Source organism: Passer domesticus, chromosome 6, assembly GCF_036417665.1.
Source record: "Passer domesticus isolate bPasDom1 chromosome 6, bPasDom1.hap1, whole genome shotgun sequence".
Taxonomy (NCBI): domain Eukaryota; kingdom Metazoa; phylum Chordata; class Aves; order Passeriformes; family Passeridae; genus Passer; species Passer domesticus.
This window is the reverse complement of record NC_087479.1, coordinates 29655032-29676221: the sequence shown is the minus strand read 5'-3', so window position 1 is coordinate 29676221 and position 21190 is coordinate 29655032. Positions and strand designations below refer to the sequence as shown.

Here is a 21190-nt window from a genome sequence, read left to right as displayed (position 1 = left end):
TATTTTTTTAAGTTTTATAATGCCTGATTTTCAGGAAATCTTATTTTACTACTATACTTTGCATCACTGATGTTTAGCTTTCTTTGCTGACCACTATTTGGTTTAATTAATTCTAATTTCATGAAATTCAGCCTTTCTTTTGAAATCAATAAACCTGAAGACTAACTTCTATTAAACTATCAGCTAATCAAAATGTTATCTGTATGGCATAACTTAAAAGGTTGTTTTTATGACCAGCTATTCTTTAGTGCACGTACCACTTCAAAAATCTAAAACAGAAATAGCTCTACTTGATTTAGTAATCATTCACTATTGTTTACCAAATCTGGGGATAACTGGTTCTGAATATTCTTATTGACACTTTTTTCCCAGGGAATGACAGAAACTGAAAATTGATCTGTCCAGCAGTAATTTTGACTATTGTGTTCCCAGCTCATTTATTTCTCTTTAACTAAAGCTATGGTCCACAGGCCTATAAGCCAGTTTAAATGTTAGATCCTTTTGTTTTTCAAACCTCCATCACCTCCAGCTACATTTAATTTTGTCCCTAATATCTCCAATGATGGAGACCCCACGACATCTACCTCTTCCAGTGTTTTACCATTTTCAAAGCAAAAAAGGTTGAGGATTTTTTCCTCGTGTTTAGGTGAAATTTCCTGGATTTCAGTCTGTGCCTCCTGCCCTTACAGAGGCGACCACTGAGAGGAGTCCAGTTCCAGCTTCTTCCCTCCCTGCCTCCCACTTCAAAATGTATTTGAACACATTGATAAGATCCCTGCTAAGTCTTCTCTTTCTGAGGCTAAACAGTCACAGCTCTTCAAGCTCCTCCTCACAGAGCAGATGCTACTTAATCATCTTAGTGCCTTTTTGCTGGACTCATTCCAGTATTTGCAGCTTTACCTTCTACTGGGAAGGCCAGCAGTGGGCACAGTACTGAGAATGTTTTGTTTTCTCCATATCTGTTTTTGTTTATGTTAATTTTACTAATTCCATGAAAGGAATTAATTTCCATTTAATGAAAGGTTATTTTTAGCTCCTGCATGCATACACATACCTTGGAATTATATTGCAGAATTTAATGTTTCAGTGATGTAAGGAATACTTTTTCACTCAGTGTCCACCTAAGCTACCAAATGGCATAGGATGTGTGAAGTCAGAAACTCAAAACTCACATATAGACACAGCATGTGCAATTTTATATTGCATTTTAATTTTTCACTTCTATATCATCAGAAATTTCTTCTAAATTGAAACAAATGAATCTACAGGAAGGAGGTGAAGAAAAGGGGAACTTTCTATGGAGTATGTCAATCTGTAGATTAATTAATACATTGATTCCATTTGAGAGCCTGAATGTACCTGTCTTCCCACTGAAATACCCACTGTGCAATCAGTGGTAATTTAAAAATCAATTGCTCTTCTGTAGTAATTAGGTTTGTCCATTTAAACAGATAAAATTGATAGAGCCTGGAACTAATTTCAAAGCAGGGATTCTTAAGGGATTGAAGAGATTAAGAGCTGTGAGCCAGCAATTTGTGGGGTTTTCACTCAGCAAATGAACAGCTACATACACTGGTTTGTGTATAAATTTCAAGTATATTATACCAGATAAGAAAATTATTGTAAAATATACTGCTAAACAAAGCATAATATATTGCTAGATGAAGCCAAAAAGTTAATGAAAGTGATTCTTAAAGGCACTGAAATGTAATTATTCTTACATCTCATAGAATTAAATGAGTATAATGTGTTGTCTTTAAAATTTCATCATATTCTTTGGAAATTTTTCTTTTTTTTTCCTATGTTTTTATAAGTGTGGCTGCATAACTTTTACTCTTCTCAAAAATTTCATTGCAAATGAAATTTTTTGTTTTCTGTTTTGAGCATACAGAGAGAATTTATGGAGCTCTTGACACACGGTGCTTAATCAAATAAAATATGATACTTGCATGTGTAGAATACATGTTTTTGAGATTCATTAAACAACTATCTTCCCTCAAGGCAATTCATTGTTATGCACCAGAGGGCTTTAAGATGGACTATTTAGGGAAAAAAAAAAGGCAGAAAATAGGGCAAGAGAAAAAGGAAGAAACCTAAGATTAACATTAAATGCATATTCACAGTTTTAAAAGCCTTTGCAATTTATTGCAGCCCCGAGGTGGCATTAATTGACACATTAGCAAGTTATATACTGTGTTATGTGTCTATTTAGCCTATAACACAATAAAAATAACACCAGGGGAATCGCTGTAACACATTGCATATACAGCTTGTGTTTAAAGTAGGGAACACCTTACAAAAGCAGACAAGAACAGATTAATGATAATGTGTCGCAGTTAACTCACAGACTGTCCCTGCAACTCATGTAATTGAATTGCCAACTGTCAGCTTGCAGAGGCATCTTCACAATATTTCAAGGCAAAATCTTATGCTTCCTAAAAATTAATGGGAACAGAAATTTATTTGAATGAGATCTGGCTTTCCATATCAATAGACTACAGCATATAAGCACAAAAAGACTAATCACTCATTTTGTGTTAAAATTGAGACTGAGATGTTAATACCTACTCTAGATAGTGTGTCTTCTACAAGAAGTGGAGCAACATGCATTTAGAATAATAACATAAAAGCATTACACAACTTATGTTCTTGTGTAAAATTTGCTTTCACAAATGAAGGAACACTCAGCATTTCAGGATCTTGACATTCAGCACTAGCCAGTGAAATTATTCTATTGCACAATTTTTATTTAAGGAAAGTTTAGCAATTCTTTCTTAGTTTATTTGTTACATTTCAGTTTCTTTGGAAAAAAAACTTTAAAAGGATTTTGCATGTAACACTATAGCTATCACTAGAGCTAATTCTGTAAAACGTCTCAAGTGCCAAGTTAGATAACAATCATGCAGATTGTTTCAATATGCTCCTGGTTTATTATCTGTTAAATGTAACCTTATCTAGATAAATAAAACAAGGATAATATGTATATAATACGTTTACCAAAGCATGCACGTCCTGAATATTCTGCATATTCTTAGTATGTAGAAAACTGCCACAAATGTTAATATTAGATTGCAGGGAGAATGAATAACATCTGGGTGTGGAAGCATCAGAAAGAAAAAACAGCTGGAGCATAGTTACCAGAACGGTGTGTATCACAGCACCTCGATTAACAGGTCATCAGGACCCCAGCACAGATCTACCTACAGCTTCGAAGGACACACGATGAGGCAAAGGGCAACGAGTAAATCCCAATGCCTTGCTGAAGTGGGACAGGATTGTGAAAATAAGTATGTTCAGGTTACAAAAAGACATCCACAACAGAGATGTGGGAAGAAGGCATAAGTGAATAGCTGAAATCAGTTTAGATTTAAAATAAATCCACTTTCCACTCCTAGGAGGTCTTGCATTGTTGCTACAATGTTGCAACATTATTTCCTACAAACCCTGCCTATTTTTATTTTGGCATCATAAAACCATATAATTGACTCAGTGTGTTTGCAGTGTTTTCTACAAAAACATATTGAATTAATTCACCTGTTTTGTTACAACTGGGCTAGGATTGAATTTAGTATTTTTGGATTATACTTTCTGGTAACTTCTAGAACTACACAAGAAGATTCTCAGCTGGTATTCATTGCAACAGCTTCATTAAAATCAAGAACTACAACAATCTACACCAGCTGTGGGTCTGGTATACTACCTTGTTACCAGGCACATGCAGAACTCAGCTGCTTGTGTACTTGCTTCAGACCAGAGGTTTCATGAGCAGGCTGCTAAGGCTGGATACACTTTAAAATTAAATAGATGCTTTAAAAAGAAAAAAAATATATATTCAGGTCATCTGCAGTTATTAAATGATGACAAATATTTCTGAATAGCTTTATGAGATGCACATGGCAAGGGGATGGACATCTAGAAGCCTAAGTGACTTCCATGTGGTCATTTATTGTTTCCAAGCCTTCAGCTCTAGGCTGTCCCAATCCCCGTTTTAACCACAAGACTTGGCTCCCTTTCAGGGAGGTTAATATGTGACTGTATGCTGCTAAAGCAACAAGCAACACTAACTAAGCTGTTTGCTTGAGCATTTCAGCTTAAATGGAAATAAATTTTGTTCCGTAGTGTTACAATTTGGCTCGGGTGTTGTAAAGTAGGTCAGATGTTATTTATACCACTGGTGATGAGAATAATTTGATTTCTAATGTTGCTAAGCTAAGAACTACTGATTGTTCTACAGACATTTGTTTCTAGGTATCAGAAAAGGACATTTCTAGGAATCTCAAGAACAGTTCTTCACAGACACCAGGGCCTGCAAAATTATCCTTAGGCTAGTAAATGCTGCCAACTTCTCTTTCATTAATGTATACAACATTAATGAGTAAACAATTACATTTTATATATACAGCAGTTGCTTGGAGTTTCCTCAGCACAGATGATTTCTACTTGAATTCCCAGTAGGCTTGGAGAGAGGGCTTAACACCCAGAGCAGAAAGGCAATTTAAGTTACTGTAGCCTTTTTAAAACTTTACTAATTTACATCTTTGATATTTTGTTTGTTTTGCCCTCTTCTGTTCCTCCTGCAGAGTCAGATCCGTTGTACACAGATGGAGTCTCGGTAAAAGGACAGCTGAAAAAAGATGAGTGAGCTGGCAGTCATGTTTTTTCTAAGAAATTAATGCTGCACGTGCAAATAATTATTTAATTTCAGTCTGCATGAACAAAAGAAAGTAAGCAAAGCTCTTAGGAAAATGCATCTGTATGAAAAAAATTAACCTCTTATAAGCTTTATCTCAGGGAATGACTTATTTTGTCTTCAGTGTTGCAATTTCACTTGCAAAGATGGTCAAATCAATTATCAGTGTTTAAAAAGGTGGGGGTTGGTGAGATGTCCCTTTTTTAAAGAAAAAAGGAAAGCATAGAAGACATCTGCTGTTTCCTCTGTAATTCCTGGGATATGGCAGATACCTTAAAAATAATAAATTACAAAAAATAGAAAAAATCTGCAATCTGTCTTTATGTGCTTTTGATAAAGAGTTTAAGATTTAACTAATAGAGTCCATATTGAGCTGTAAATGCAGGTGGCTAAGTCAAAAGTCTTGTGACTACAAATCCTCTGTCCCAATGGGGACAACGTAACCAGCCTCATCCATGTCCAACACACATTTATGATGAATCTCTTACACTTTGCTGTGTCATTTGCATGTTCTTTTCTGATGCAGAATCACAGAATAGGGTGATTTGGTTTGGCAGGGACCAAACCCAGATTATCTGGTCTAACCCCTTGCTGTAGATATGGACATCTTTCTCTAGACCAGGTTGCTTTAAAGCCCACTCAACCTGGCCTTGAACACTTCAGGGATGGGTCATCCACAGCTTCTGGCCAACCTGTTCCAGTCCCTCACCACTCTTATTTGTGAAATATTTATTCTTATTTGTGCAATGTTTCTTCTTTATGTCCGATCTAATTGTATTCTCTTTCAGTTTAAAATTTTTGCTCCTCGTCCTATCACTATAAGCCTTTGAAAGTCTTATACAGCCCCTTTAAGGTCAGGAGGGCAGCTGTGGGGTCTCCCCAGAGCCTTCTCTCTCCCTGAACAGCTCCAAGTTTCTCAGTGTGTGTTGGCAGGAGAGGTGCTCCAGCCCCTTTCTGTGGCCTCTTCTGGACTTGCTCCAGCAGGTCCTGTGCTGGCGACCCCTGAACTGGATGCAGGACCCATCTGTAAAAGGTTTCTGTCTCTTTCTGTGTGCCTTCAGCCCTTTGCTGGCCGTTCCTCTGAGGTCACCTCAGCCAGGCCGTGGCCACCAAGGGAGATCTGCCTACTGCCGGCCGGGCGTCCCTGCCCCAGCGCAGCGGCTCCTGCCGTGTTTGCTCCCGCCCTCCTGCACAGGGGGCAAACCCGCCACCTTTGTGTGCACATGTTATTGGCGGTGTGTTTAGAGTTCCCGGGCAAGCGTCCCTCTTCCCCTTCCCTTCCAGGTACCATTTCCTGGCCTTTTAGGCCAGTAGGTTTGGCTTCGCAGTGCGTTTAACACATAACAAGAGTATAACTCTGCCATCGTGCTTTGCTTGCAACCCCGGGCACGGGTTACGTGCTTTTGGGTTGCTGCGGTAGCAAATGTGTCTTGTTCGTACGGAACAACGTGCCACACCAATTAAAAATTCATCAGCAGGGCCGGGGGCATTTTCTGCCTGGGCATTAATGAACTGTTCCCGCTCCTCGTCCCGGCCCCTGCCCCGGCCCGGCGGCGGGCGGGGCCGGATTGCGCGGGGGAACGGAAAGCACCGGCCCGGGTTTCCCGCTGTCCCGGTGCCATCCGGGGGGAAGAGTTTAGGCGGCAGCAATCCCGGGAGAGATGAGGAAGGTGGAGGTGCGGTAGCTGCTTCTCCAGGTCGCTCCCTTCTTCGCTCCCGGTCGTTGCCCTTTCCCTGGGCCGAGCCCCGGGGCACCGCGGGGCCGGGCTGTGCCGGGGGGTCTCCGCGCGAGGGGGGAGGCGCGGCGGGGCCGGGCCCAGCACAGACCCGCTGTGCGCCGGGAGAGAGCCGGCCCGGGGGCGGGGGTGCTGCGTGTGTGTGTGTGTATGTATGTATGTGTGTGTGTGTGTGTGTGTGTGTGTGTGTGTGTGTGTGTGCGGTCTGCTGTCCGCAAGGGCCGCCTCGACACCTGCTCGTAGGTTTCTAGCTGGATTTACGTGTGTCCCGCTGGGCGAGTGCTGGTGTCAGGCCCCTGCAGCAGAACGTATGTCTGTTCTTAAACCAGCCCTGCTTCACCATCGTGCATCTTTTACTCGGTTGGCTTCAGGAAGTGTATCGGACAGTCACAAGGAAAGGAGGAGAGAATAAAGGGTGTTATTTTTGAGGAGCCGTAATACCTGAAGTTGATTTCTGAGTAACTGGCGAGTTAAGGTTCCATTTCTGGTATGATTTGTTCTCCCATTGTAGCAATCTAAGCTTTTCTCTCGGGAGAGATGGTGAGGAAATCCAGCAAGCAACGTGTTTGTCTTGGTGCTCAGGTTCCTCTTTCTGGCATGTTGTGTTTCATAAATCAGTAGCTAGATTTTCACTTTCTTTTTGAGTCATTAGTGTTACCTGAGGCACCTTTATGTTTCTTCACACATCTATTATTATAATTTGTTTTCTTATATAATTGTTTCTGGGAGGTTATAAGCATTAGCATGCCTCAAGGATTTGAAGATACACTAATAATAATGCAGAAGAATCCTGCTGTGAAAATTTTGAAATATATTGAAGCTTCAATTCCTAAATGTCTTGCTTTGAATTACAATAATGAATCACCAAAAAACAATACAAGAATATATTCTCTTATGTAGAGTGAGCTGTATGGGTGTGGGAATTTGAGAAGTGTTTGTACAACCTTCTTTGGAGACCACCAATGTAGGCAGAGCAATCTCCTCATATAACTTATTTGTATGCTCATTAAGAAACACTTCGCAGCTGTAAGGACAATAATATACTTGAATTCTTTCTATGCTAATTTGAAGCCATTTTCATTCACAACAATAAATAGTTTGGGGAACAGCTTATTTCTGTTTCCCTTAAAAGTGATTCTTCTGCTTTGTCTTGCAGGGTGTGTGTGGTTTTTTTTTTTAATTGTATCTCCTCTTTTTTAACCTAATGTTCCCAGTTACTTTAATCTTTTCTTGTATATTTTGCATTTAAGCTCAGATAATTCTCGATCCTCTTCTCTGAATTGTGGCAGAGAGAATAGGGACAGGCGATCGGAAGATCTCGGGCTGTCACGGAAACCTGATAGGGCCCCTCTCTCCCCTGACTCCCAGAGATAAGGGATAGCCACAGGAAAAGAGGCCAAGAATGTAACCCCTCCTAACACGGCCTCTACCCAGTTTCCTCACTAACCATAAAAGGCAAAAGTTAGACCCCAGAAAGTAGAAGGAGAACCAAGGGTATATATACCGAGGAGAAAACCAATAAAGTGCTCTTGGACCGTCTATCACACTGATGTCTGCGTGTCCTTGGCCCGAACGGCCCAAAGGGAGTGGGTCGTCGTGCTGCGCCCCTTGGAACCAGGGCGTCACGCCTTAATCTTAAGGCAACACTGAATTCATTCATTCTGATCAATTCATATGTTTGACTCAGTTCAAAGGGCAATATTCCAAACAGGATAGACTACTCTAGCTGAATTCTAAACAGTAGCAAGTAAGTAAGAAGGAAAATTTATGTCCTCTCAAAGCTTTACATCTGTTCACTCATCCTGGTATGGATGGTGTAGCCTTTGGCATATTCACCTTCTGTTCCAGCTTAGACTTTAGATATTTTCTGCATCAGGGGATTATTCTGTCCTAAACTGAAAGTCTTGGTTTTGTTCTTATTTAAGTACCCTCTTCCTGATTGGTTGCTTACTCTTTTTTTTTTTTGGGTTGGAGTTTGGTTTTGGTTTTTTGTTTTTTTTTTTTGTTTGTTTGTTTTACACTACAGTGCAAACTTTTCTGATTTGTAAAGACTGGATTCAAATTCAGGATTTTCTTCCATCATGTTTTCATTTTGTTGCAGCTTTCTGCCATCTGTAATATTAAGAAACAGTTAATTATTAAACAGTACTACTTAGGAGGGTCCTCTCTGAACATTCAGTGGCCTGTGTAACTCCTTGGTTCTATTTTTCTGCATGACCTTGCAGCCAAGATGAAAGGTAGAGACAGCGTAATATTAAATTGGACCTCTGCCATAAAGTAAATCCTTATCACATAGTGAGGTATGTTTTCTAATTCTAATTTGGACAAGCCTGTGTACTTTCAAGGCTAGCAGGAAGCAATATTCCAAGCTTGTCTTTTGCTCTTTGATCTTCAGTAGCAGCATGTTTGTTCCTTAGATGTGCAAGGCACAGAGCACCTTGAAATAGATGTGGAGATGCCTGTCCTTAGTAAATAGGATTTGAAAATATATTTGGGCCACACAGTAATGCCCTGTCTTGGCTCCTTTCTCCTTCCCTTGCATCCCCTTAGTTTAGCTTTTCTGAGCCTTCAGTCTTTCACAGAGCAAGAAGATCACAGCAAGAAGCTCTACTCTGCTTTTGACACCTTGTACTACAGAGCATTTTCGCCATTCACCAGATAGAATCTTAAAAAATTTATAAGCTAAATACAAAATCCCTTGTGTAATATGCCACAGCTGTCTCTTACTTCGGACTTCTTTTCTCTGCATGTCACGGTAGTGTTTGAGCATTTTCCTGATGTGTAAATTAGATCTGTATGACAGTATGTTAACTGAAATTCATCACTCTTTACAGTTCTTCCTCAGGAGGTTTTCTTTCCCTGCTAATGGAGGCTGCCTTGAGCTGCACAGAAATTCAGCATAGCAGAGGATCTTCTCTCCTTTTCTCAGCCTGCCTGTCTTTAGCTTCATGGTAGCACCAACTAGAAAGCATTTGGTGTCACACAATTTTCTAAACTCCTAGCTTCCACATGATGTGACAACTGGGAGGAAAAGGGGGTCTCTAAAAGTGTTGTGTTTTCTTGCATCTTCAAAAGGAGATTGAAATTGAGTAGATGTTAAAATTCTACAGGAAAAGAGAATTGGAAAGGAAAAGTTGACTTTTTCAACTGCTTTGTCTACCCTGAACTGTTTCAGTGACATTAAGAAACTCCTCAGTGTAGTGACAATCACATCTTAGGCAAACATCCAAATGTTCCTTGTTAAGGCCCACAGTTACATAGGAACATATCTGTTAGGGATAGAACAATTCTACCTCATTACCAGGTTTTCTTTCCATTAAGCTTAAGAAAAATCTTGGTTCATTGGATATTTTCAGTCTTAGTGCGTGTTTCTTGAATCTCATTGTAACTTGCTTTAAAATGCAGTAGGCTTTTATTCTTTGCAATTACTTTGAATAGACATTTTGGATATTTGTTAATTTTTTAAAAATAAGAACATTATCTCTGTGAAGAGACAGGGGTTTTGGAGACAATGAAGAAATGAATTTTTTATTCTGCTGGTATGTTGAATGAATATTCAACTTGTAATAACTTTGAGATACACAAGACATTTCTATTAATTGTAATTTGTGGTAGTTTGATATTACAACTCAGGTGCTAACTGCTATACTCTTGCTTTAAAGTTTGCTCCCTTCATCCCTTTTATATTGCTAATATCATAGAGTTGTTTTTTTTTTTTTTTGTACTCTGCTTGTGGACTGGAATACTTAATCTTTTTTAGATGTTGCAGTTTAGGAATGAAGTGACCAACTGAAATTGGTCCAGAGATGATTAAAAACACCAGTTTTTTTTTTCTTGGTGAACCTAAAAGCAATACTTAGAAAACCCCAGAATTTTCCTAGTTTTAAAACAACAGGGGAGAAAGCAGACTGAATACATAAAGTAGTGGCAGAGAACACTGACAATAACTTTGTAGTAAAGAAAAGCTGAGCTGGGTGCAAGGAAAAGCTTCATGAGGAGGTGAAACTTTGAAGCAGGAGCCCTGCTTCAAGGAACCTCCCTCACTGGAAATTTTTAAGACCACTGTTGAGACATGGATTGGCCTCACAGTGGAAGGCTTGGGCTAAATGTTTGGTTGAGGTACTTTCTGGCTGTTCCTGTGAATATTTTAACAACTTTTCATGTACTCAGGAACTTGCAAATTGTTTTTTCTTGTTTGTAAGTCATTGAGCTGAGGCACAGTAGCTTGCCCAACTGTGTTCTATGTTGAAAATTCAAAGAAAATTAAAACTATTTCACTTGGTTTAGACTAATGAATTGTGATAACTACCTTGGTATTCATGATGACTTCACAGTATGTGCATGGTTGGGTATCACAGCCCTGATATTCTAGGTGGGCTAGAATATGGTATGACAGCAAACATAGCCTGTATTTTTTTCCACGTTCTGGGAGTTGTCTTTGTTATGGTTATAGTTTGTGGCTAGTGTGTTGCTCTTGCTGACTGGCTCCAGCATTTGCCATTGTGAGAGAAATCAAAATTGATTATACTGCTGATACAGTTGATGAGATGCAGAAACATGAATAGTAAATTTAACAATATATTGAAGCTAAGTGTTTTTCTTTTCACTAACACTGCATTCATTTAATGTATTTCTGAAGTGCAAGAAATCTTAGTTCTTCTCTTTTTCTCTCATCTTCATAAATATTATTTGGGAGTCAGAATTACTGATGTAGAGAAGACATTTATTACAATAAGTTATTGAATTTTTAAAAAATAAATTCAATGAAGTTGAATAGTGTATTATTTGGAAGAACAGATGTATTTATAGCGCAGATGACTTAAACTTGTTTTTCTTCTGGAAAGTAATCTAGTTTTTCTGTATCATGTAACAACTAGTGATTACTCTGTTACAAGGAAAGTATTTTAAGCTAAATTAAATCAAGAATGTGCTAATCTAGATACTTTTGGTATTTTATGTAGAAAACAAGAGACAAATTTAGGCAATTATGCATTAATATAGGCTAAATAATACTCTTTTTCTTATTTTAGGGACCAGTGGGATTTAAGAATCTCTCTCCTAAGAAAATTCGCTGCTTCTACAGCTTTTCATCTTAGTGTGCATTTGATGATTTCACTTGAAATACCTATCTGAAGAAATTAAGAGTAGGCGAGGTGTAATTACCTTTTAAAAATGTTAAAAACTCAGCATTGTGTAACAGCTGTCAAGATACCCAAGAAAAAGCCATATATTTGTGACATGTGCTATAAACAGTTTGAAACCCCATCAAAATTAGCTAGGCATTATCTCATACATACTGGTCAAAAGCCATTTGAATGTCATGTATGCAATAAAACATTCAGGCAGTTAGTCCACCTGGAGAGGCATCAGTTAACCCATAATCTGCCTTTTAAGTGTATTGTTTGTTACAGAAACTTCAAAAATGTAATCACTTTCTTAAAGCATCAGCAGCTTCATAATGAAAATTATGAGAATGATACAAAGCAAGCAGAAAACTATGTGAATTCTGAGCAAGACAGGGTCACTTGTGGCATATTTCATTGTTCTGTGTGCTGGAAAACCTTTGCAACTGAAGAGAGGTGGATGCTGCATCAGTGTATCAAGTCAGATCATGTACGTGGTGCCCGAAGGAGAAAGAAGAAAGCTCACACTTGTGAATCCTGTAACAAGACGTTTCCATCGAGATCCAAGCTAGAAAGACACTTCCTTATTCACACTGGCCAGAAACCTTTTAAGTGTTCTTCATGTGGCAAATCTTTCAGACAGTCAACACACTTGAAAATTCATCAGCTCACACACACAGAAGAAAGGCCTTTTAAGTGCTGTTTTTGTCAGAAGGGATTTAAAATACAGAGCAAACTCATGAAGCATAAACAGCTCCATGCCAGAAATAAGACTTTCCCCAATATTGTATGCAAAGCAAAGACTCTTAAATATCCCAGACCACACAATGTGTTGGAAGGAAAATGGGATAGTTTTGAGAATGCTGATACACACAAGTCACTGGAGAATGACCCTCATGATGTGCACTCAATTTATATTGTACCCTTTCAGTGCCCAGCATGTGAGCAGTGTTTTGAAACAGAGCATGGTCTGAAGTTGCACATATGTTGTTATCCAAAAGACAGGCGAAGTTCAGATAATGGTACAACAGCACGCAGACACACAGTCAACAGGAAAAATAAGAGCCTGATGAAACTGAAGCATACTGGAGGAAAGGCAACAGATTTTTCTCTGACTGACAGAAAAAAAATTAAATCAGGTCACGTTGGAAGTCCTGACCTGATTACAGCTAGAGATCAGCGTTGTGATCAGCATGTGTCCACTAAACCTTCCAAGGGCCGCCGCAGCAGGCGTGACCTACACAAGTCAGTTTGTAGTCGGATGAAAAGAACGTTTGCTGTGCCATTACCTTGGCAAGAGTACCCACAACCTCCTGACTTGGGCAGTAATTTAAAAGGCGTGCTTCCTGGTGAAAGCATGTTAAATGTTGGTGATTCACTGGATAATAAAGATGATGCTTTTTATGGTTCATCAAATGATAGTTTTTTTGATAATCCAGAAGTAATTCACTGTGCTTTTTCATCTTCTGCTAAAAATACACATAACAGACACAAAGTGTGTAAATGTGACAGATGTGAAAAGATTTTTCCATCTTCATCCAAACTTCAAAGGCATTATCTTATACACACGGGACAAAAGCCCTTTGGCTGTAATGTTTGTGGGAAGGCATTTAGACAGTCAGCTCACTTAAAAAGACATCAGCTCACCCATACTGAAAAGAGAGCCTGTAAAAGCCCCGTTTGCCAGGTAGAATTTGTAAACCTGAACAAACTTTTCAGTCACCAGGGAGATCACACTGAATTTATGTCTTCTCAGCCTGTGGGTTATTCAGGTTACTCTCAAACACCTTCACAGCCATCTGGCTTCCAAGAATTTGAGCTGATTCAGTCAAACCAAGCAGCTGAAATCAAAGTCGAAATTGAGTCAGGGGATTTTGTCCTTGACACCAGCAGTAGAAACCCACAGCCGCATTTGTGCACTAAATTGTTGGAAACAGAGCAAAGCTGTTACAGCTATTGGCATGATTTTTCTGAAGGTAGTGAAAAAAATGAAGCTGTTAACAAATTATATCAATGCAGTATCTGCTTTAAAACTTTTAAATCTCCTTCTAAGCTTGAAAGACATCACCTAATGCATGCTGGACAGAAACCATTTGAATGTTTAGTTTGTGGAAAAAAATTCAGACAGGCCCCACATTTGAAAAGACACCACCTTATTCACTTTAAAGAGAGCTTAAAGCTTAGTTCCACTGAGGAACAAGCAGAGAATATATTAGTTTTATCAAAACAGGATACTATCCTATGAAATAATTTTTAAATTTTTTGGTTGCATAACTATAAAAGATTTATATTAAGCCAAACAATTATAGGAAATTATATTTTCTATTACAGAGATGACCTGGTGAAGTTAATTTACTGTCTTCAGAACTGTCTACTTAATACAGTTTGTGAGATACTCATGTTGAGATGTTTTTTTAAAATGCAACAAACCCACGCTCTTTGCATTCCCTTTGGCTACATTAAGTTTATAAATACACATTCATGTTGTATCAATAGTGTTGCAGTAATCTACAATGTTCCATGAGTAACATAATTATCACTGAACTAAAATACTATATGGGAAAATGTAACACTTTTAAACTATCAGTAAAGACAAAAAGGTAATTTTGAGAATACTAAAAAAAAGGTCCTTTTACTTTCTTCTGGCTCCCCATATGTTCCAAGCAAAGGATTATTGGTGTATTTATCCTATACTTTAAAAAAAAGGTTATTTTTAGATAGAAGAGAGTAGAAAAAGGGGAGAAAATTCAATGAGAAGAATGTTGATGTGGTGTTATAGAAGATTCTGTTTCCTATAGGATAGAACAAAAAGAACTGCATTGTTACTTACACTTAATGTGCTTGCAGAGCTATACATGAGGAATTAGATAATTTCCCTTTTTATATAAAATACAAGGAGACAATGCTATAATATTGGGATTTATAACCAATTTATCCATTTCACCACTTCATTAACTCTACTTCCTTGTAAATCCCTTACCTTCTGTAGCATTTTTGGCCAATTTATACTTTACTGAACTATTTTTCTGTAAGAAAAGAAGACAAGAAATTATCATTAAGGTTAAAAATGAGCTTACTCTGTTCAGTCTCCTTTCCTTCTAGCATACATAGTGAACCAGTAAAAGAAATGTTCTCTGAGATGTGATAATAACTCAGATGAGCAGTTTTGTCAGGAAGTCATGTTCTCATTACATTAAATATAAGAGGCTGAAAATTACTTTTAGCTGAAATTAAGTAATTCTGATTTTGTATTAATAGAATCTGTAGTTTTACTTTCTGGTAAGTAGATGGTTTTGTCCATTGTGCCAATGGGGCTGGCAAGAAGTGTAAGTGCAGTGGAGCTTCATAGATCATGAGCAAGAATGAAGTTTGTTTCTTCTTTTTTGTCCTCTGAAAAACTACCTTTTAGAACACTTTCTTTGTTACGCAACTTTTGAATAGTTGAATTCTGAAGTTGTTATTCCTGTTTCTAAATTAATATACCTGTAAGATACATAACATTTTTTTAGTATTTAAATAGAATCATATTTATTTAAGTAAAATGGGATGGTATTTTTTTTTAATTTTTGAAATGGCATGAATCTTGTGGTACTTTGTGAATATGAAGGGTAAAGGGAGTTTTATTTTCATACATGTTATTCTTTTCCATTTTCATTGAGAGTAAAACCAGGAAAAATACTTGGAAACAGTCTGTAGTTACTCTGCTTTTTGTATGACAGACAAATTCAGTATATTAATAATGATTACAGTTATATATTGAGATTTTTTTCTCCTTGTGTGAATTGTTTCATATTGAAAGACAATGCTGTATAAAATGTTTTGAAAGCATATTGTAGAACTCTTTTAAAATACTTGTAATAAACTATTTTATTTATATTGTACTTTCAGAATGTGCTTTATGTGCAAACCAGTTTTGAAACTACATAACATTCATTGTGCAGAAAAGACTGCATAGCAAAATAACTTTGCATGTTACAATGATAGGTGTGGTTTCAGATTTTTTTGGTAAAAAATACAAATATGTTTAAAGATAACATCTTTCTTAAGGAGTTACAGTAATTTTAAAATGCTATGAGAGTAATGTTTAGAGAAAATAAAACTTTCATGTTTTGAAAATACCAATTTAAATAAAATTAAGGGATACAAAAAGATATTTTGAGGGATGAATAGACATTTGCAGGAAGTGTTATTGTCTGATGCATTTGGAAAGTAATTAAATCTTTGGGCTTGGATTTCAGAGCCACAATGGCTATCTGGCTCCCCATCCCTTCATAAAAATTTTTGTCAGTACAAATTCATTATTTTATGGGGATTATTTCTTAAACTAGCTAGAAAATAGTTAAATGGTTTCTAAGAGTCAGGAAATTAAAAACCTGAGGCTGAAATCCTGTGTCTTTTGCAGTTAACAGTGAAATTCTTCAAGTATATTTGAGAATTTGAACTAGAACAGTTTTCTCTGTGTTCACAGTAACACTTCTTGTTGATTAATATGTCAGTCATTTTCCATAATGCTTCAAGGCAAGTTCAAGCCATCAATCTTTTAAGTATCTTTGGTGGCAGAAACATTGCCTGTGGTTTTGTTAGAATGAACTGATGGCTAATACTAATAATCTGATAGTTCTGGAGTAGTGGATTTTTTGAGAATCCAAAAGCAGAACCAAAGCATATTCTGTGAGGCAAACAGAGGGTCCCCCTGTGTTAGCAATGAGCTCCTGCTGAGGAGAACTTCAACAGCATGGGTTTAGCACTGTGGTTGGCCTGTGTGGAATAGAAGAAGGGTCAAATATTTTAAAACAACCAGAAAAAAAAGGTGAAAGGGATTTTTTTCAGACAAGTTATGCAACTGCAATAGTAACTAATCACATCATCCCTTTGCTGTCTAGATGTGGCTATGGACGCCTTTAAAATGTTCATGCTGTACTATCACTGCAATGTGTCACAAATGACTGTTTTAGGTGGCTCAAGGAATCACCAGCAAAGGTATCATCAAAAGCAGATTTATTGTAAAAGTGAAAGCACAACAAAGATTGTTGGCAACCTTCACTCTACTAATTAGATAGTTAAAGAACACAGACAAATATTGTAGTTGAGTTGGAGACAATACTAAGCAACACCCTCCATTTCCAGAAGGCTTCAAACCGTTTTTATTATAGCATGCATGCTTTTTATACATTCTTACAAAACTCATTAGTTTACACTTTACTCATTGATCACGAGAGACAAAGTGCTTACTGGAATAGGCAGTTGCAGGTTTCTCTTATTTATCCTTCTTTCTTTCTTGGTTTCTACATCAACAACCTTGGTAGGAAATTCTTTCAGAGGTAAACATCAATCCTCTTATCCTCTTCTCTCTGGCTCACAGAAGTTGCTGTAAAACCTCTTCCACAAAAAAATCAGACATAAATCTAAAATAAATCAATCTATGACTAAAATCAACCTAAAATAATCTGTGTGGAGGCTCTTAATGGAAAAAGGCTAAGGATGGAAAAAGGTAAGGATAAAAGAAATAAGGGGGACCCTCCAATTGAGTCACAAGGTTCAGAGGGGAGCCAAACTTAGCCCCACATTTGACCAACACTTTAGGCCTAAAGTAACAGCATTTAAAGCACTTGATTTAAATAATTTCCCAAAGATTCGGTGGAATTTATATAGCACTACAGTAACTCAACAGGACTAACTTACAAATATAACATACTTCAGAATCTAAGAGAGCAACATTCATGGTATGTTTCCTTCAGCAGATTCATAGTCGCACATGCAGAGAACTAAAGGAGTATGTCCAGGGTACATACCTGTGAAAAACTTCCCTCAAGTTCAGTGAAGTTCTCACATCAGATGCCATTGCATCTTCTCAGTGGGCAAAGGGCTACCTGGGGGTATCAGCCCAGGCTCTGGCAATGCTGTTCAGTGCAGTCCTCAGAGTACAGGAAACTTGAGAGCTCACCAGCTGAGAGCCATCCCACTTAGAGGGCAAGTGCTGGTTGAAGCTCACTGTGGTTCAGGAGAGCTCCAAGGGTCTCACTTAGGACTGCTGTTTATAGGGATGCTAGAGAGTTGTCTTTAGTCATGGTAACTTTCCATCTGGATTAAATTTGGCTCTAACTTTCTTTGAAAGTTTGGTAAAAAAAATTGCTCCACTCGTGTTGCTATGTAGGCAAGAAAAATAAGTTTCCAAGGCAGTTTGTTTGTTAAAAACCAAGAGCTTGTTAGATAACTTGTTAGTTCCCAGGAAGAGACAGTGTTTCTGATAAGCTCAAGAGTAGCTCAGCCCCAGTGCTGTTCGTCAAGGCCGAGGCCCAAGGAGCAGTTCTGAGATCATAGTGTGGGACGAGGTGTGTGTGTGTGTGGGTGGCAGCTGTACCCCCACACAAGGTTTGCAGAAAGTCAAAACATACATATATAAGTATTCCTATATATGTCTACAGAAAAATTCAAAAGAGGAAAAAAGCAATAACAACAGAAAAACTGTTTCATCACTGCTTTTCACTGTGTGCTGGGTTTCTCACTTGGCTGTGGTCTACTCTCACACACCCACAGCCAACAAGAAAATTAGTGGGACAAGTGGGGGATAGACACAAAAGAAACTTAGTTGAGGCTACTGACACCTTAGGCTTCAAACCAAGATGCTGGATCTAATATTTAGTTTTCCTGACTGCCTCCTAGTATAAATGTAAAACTCTAAAAGTCATAATATCTCAATAGTAGCTCATTTGAGTAACATTTACCTAAGTACAGCTGGATGACTCTTAAATCAATAAAGACTATGGATACAGTCCATCTAATGGCCCCTTGTAATGATGTTGAAAATGCCCAGACCTCCTAAATAACTGAAGTGGTAATGGTTCATATTCCTAGCACAAGGTTTTGTGGATTTTTTAAGTGTAAGTTTTAACTTAATAGTCTGGTTTTACGGTCTGATGGCTGTAGATGAGATGTGTCTGAGAGGCAGTTATCACAAGGAAAATTGAAATTACAGAAGTGACTTTTCTATGCTCTCCTATAATGTTCTTTCTCCAGGTTAAGCAAATAAGTTGTATTTCTTCATATAATGACTAGTTCTGTCAAGCAGCTTTTAAACAGCTTTTTTTTAGCATCTGTTATAAAAGGGAATCTTCAAAGTCCATGCAAAGGAGAAATCAGTCTTATGACAACAAAATCACTCACAAGAGAACTGATATCTCCTTGTTAAGAAAGTACTGTTCTATCATGAAAGTGTCATTATGCTGAGTTGTCATGGGTCTCTGAATGCTGTTTTACTTCTGCTCTCTGCCATTCCAGTTCCTGACTGCTCCCAGGATATCCTTATGTGTGGCTTGACTCTTACACACTTGCATGATTTGGGTATGTGGCTGACATTTCTCCTCTCTGCTGGAATCCTTCCAGTGTCCCTGGTGCCAGTCTGCATGGCTCTGTTAAAGCCCATCTGTGAGTTCTAGCCCAAGAGTCACGGAGCTGGCTGTTGCCCATGTTGCCCGTGTGCTGCCATGGTGTGTAGAATAGTGCCTGAGGATGCGAGTGCAGGAAGATGCAAGAAGCTGACTAGTGATGATGTAGGCTGTGGCCTGTCACTCTCCACTCAAAGTCATCAGGGTGTGTACGGTAGTAGGAGCACATGGATATGGTGACTGTCCAGCTTTGCCGGTGCCACTGCAATTTGCCTTGCTGACACAGTGAAAGAGGAGAAACAGACTACCGTGGCCACTGCTATTTAAAAAAGTAAAAGACTGTTCCTAAACTAAAGAAGCCAGCTATGCATGGTCTCCCTTTTGCACTCCTAATGCACTGCAGTCAAATCCTATTGACATAAAGGAAAACACTCTCTCGATGCTAAGTGGAATTATTTTATCTGTTGATTTTTTTGAGTATTAATTTTAATCCCTAACATGTGTTTGCAAAAGCAGCTTGCTGGCCCACAGAAAATCAGATGATTTCCTCAATTTCTAGTTTATTTTGTTTCTAAGATGATCCTGAAAACACAGCAGAGCAGAGAGATTACTGTTAGTGACAATACAGTCCTACTAAATGAAGTAGAAATCTGCTAAACTATCTAGCACTCCAAGTACAGCAGCCAATTTGAGGATAATTTTTAAGATCAAAACAGGTTAGGATTTTTTCATGACACCGAGAGCAACCTTGGACCAGTATCTTGCCAACACTGTTTGCTATAGTGTACTATACCTTGTATTTCATACTCTGGGTCTTAAAAATAGCAAGTACGTACTTGGGTAGTGAAAATATCTCTGGAGGAATCTCCTCAGGTGTTGAATAATGTGTCTGATGCTAATGCAATTAGTGGAGGAAAAATGTCTATTTGCTAATAAGCTAAAATGATTTGTTGGGTAATATTGTCATTTATAAAAGTCAAAGCTTTTTTTTTTTTTTTTTGCATTACACAGGTGTGAATTTGATGTTTTCTGTAGGTATTCTGTTTTATTGCCATTTTATACTCCTTTAAAATCCTGAAATGCTAATGGAAATGTCTACCAAAAACATAGAAAATATAGAGAAAAGCAAGGATGAAAGCTTTAGGAAACTGGAGCAAACTCTTAGCATCTTAGAAGTGCTGTCTTGATTGAGTTTTACGCTGCATATTAGGCATGTTACAGTTTTATCTGCAATGTGTATTTTTTTCCTTGATTGTGAGAAGAGAGATGTGATCAAGAATGCACTTTTGCAATGATGCTGCAAATAGACCCAAATTTCTATAGCACTTCTCATGCCAGCACTAGCAGAAAGGAAATTATTCACCTTAAAATCTCATTTCAGTGATGAATTTTATTCATCAAACAGGTTTATTTCATATTAATTTTTTCCACACAGAAATGTCAACACATAAAAGCCTTTCACAGGATTTTTTAGCAAATATTGCTAGAGCATGTCTGACCACTGATCTCAGCTTCTTACCACTGTTCTCTCTCAGCTGGCAGAAACCTAGCTAGAAGTCTCTGAAGCAAATTAGAATAGTCCTGAGTCTGCTCTAACCTGAGCTGTTACCCAAATGTGAGCCCAGCAACAGAAAGCTAAGAATGACACAAAGTCTCCTCTTTCACCATCTCCTTCACTAGAGGCACTGCTTGCTATTCTGGGATATAAAAGCATCTGGGTTGCTGAATTAACCATATTTTCCTCTAGTCATGAGCTCAGAATATCCATTGAAGTTACTGTAAGTTTTGCACAAAAATCAAGGGCAGTACATTGGCCAGAATGTGTGCTAAATAAATATTTATACACAAATCAGAATGCTACTGATGGCTTCTTTACACTTTAAAATTCTAAATATTTTAAGAAGCATCTGTTACTAAACTGAGGCATCATTTTTGAAAGTACCCATATTTACTGAGTGGAAGTACACATATTTAATGAGACGAATACAGTGACAAAAGTCTTGGACTAGAAGAATGCACACAAATAAAATAGTAAAACCAACGTGACATGATTGAATTAAAGCTGTAATGAACAGCCTGAACATTTAGTTTATATGAATATTAACTGCTATGAAGGATGAGCCATAACCAAAGCAATAACCCCCTGTCATTGTGCCTAAGCTTTTTACATGTTAAAGGATTCCTCTAATCTTTTTTGAGAAGATTTTCCAAATTGTATTTACCTGAAAGCAGGTTGAAATCAATATATTTCTTCTA

General features: G+C 37.9%; 1 protein-coding gene across 2 annotated transcripts; it reads left to right on the top strand.

Annotated features, from left to right (window-relative positions):
- Positions 1-6211: 6211 nt before the first annotated feature.
- On the top strand, positions 6212-15430 carry ZNF770 (zinc finger protein 770). Of its 2 annotated transcripts, none has more exons than XM_064424096.1 (2): positions 6212-6366; positions 11457-15430. In XM_064424096.1, the coding sequence occupies exon 2, from the start codon at positions 11599-11601 to the stop codon at positions 13792-13794; it is 2196 nt and encodes a 731-aa protein (XP_064280166.1). In that variant the 5' UTR covers positions 6212-6366; positions 11457-11598; the 3' UTR covers positions 13795-15430. The 2 variants fall into 2 exon arrangements, with proteins under 2 accessions (XP_064280166.1, XP_064280165.1); XM_064424095.1 differs by having other exon boundaries at positions 6230-6387.
- The last annotated feature ends 5760 nt before the right edge of the window (positions 15431-21190 follow it).

Excerpts from the sequence above, each read along its gene's own strand:
- ZNF770 (XM_064424096.1), top strand. The coding sequence starts at position 11,599 with ATGTTAAAAACTCAGCATTGTGTAACAGCTGTCAAGATACCCAAGAAA.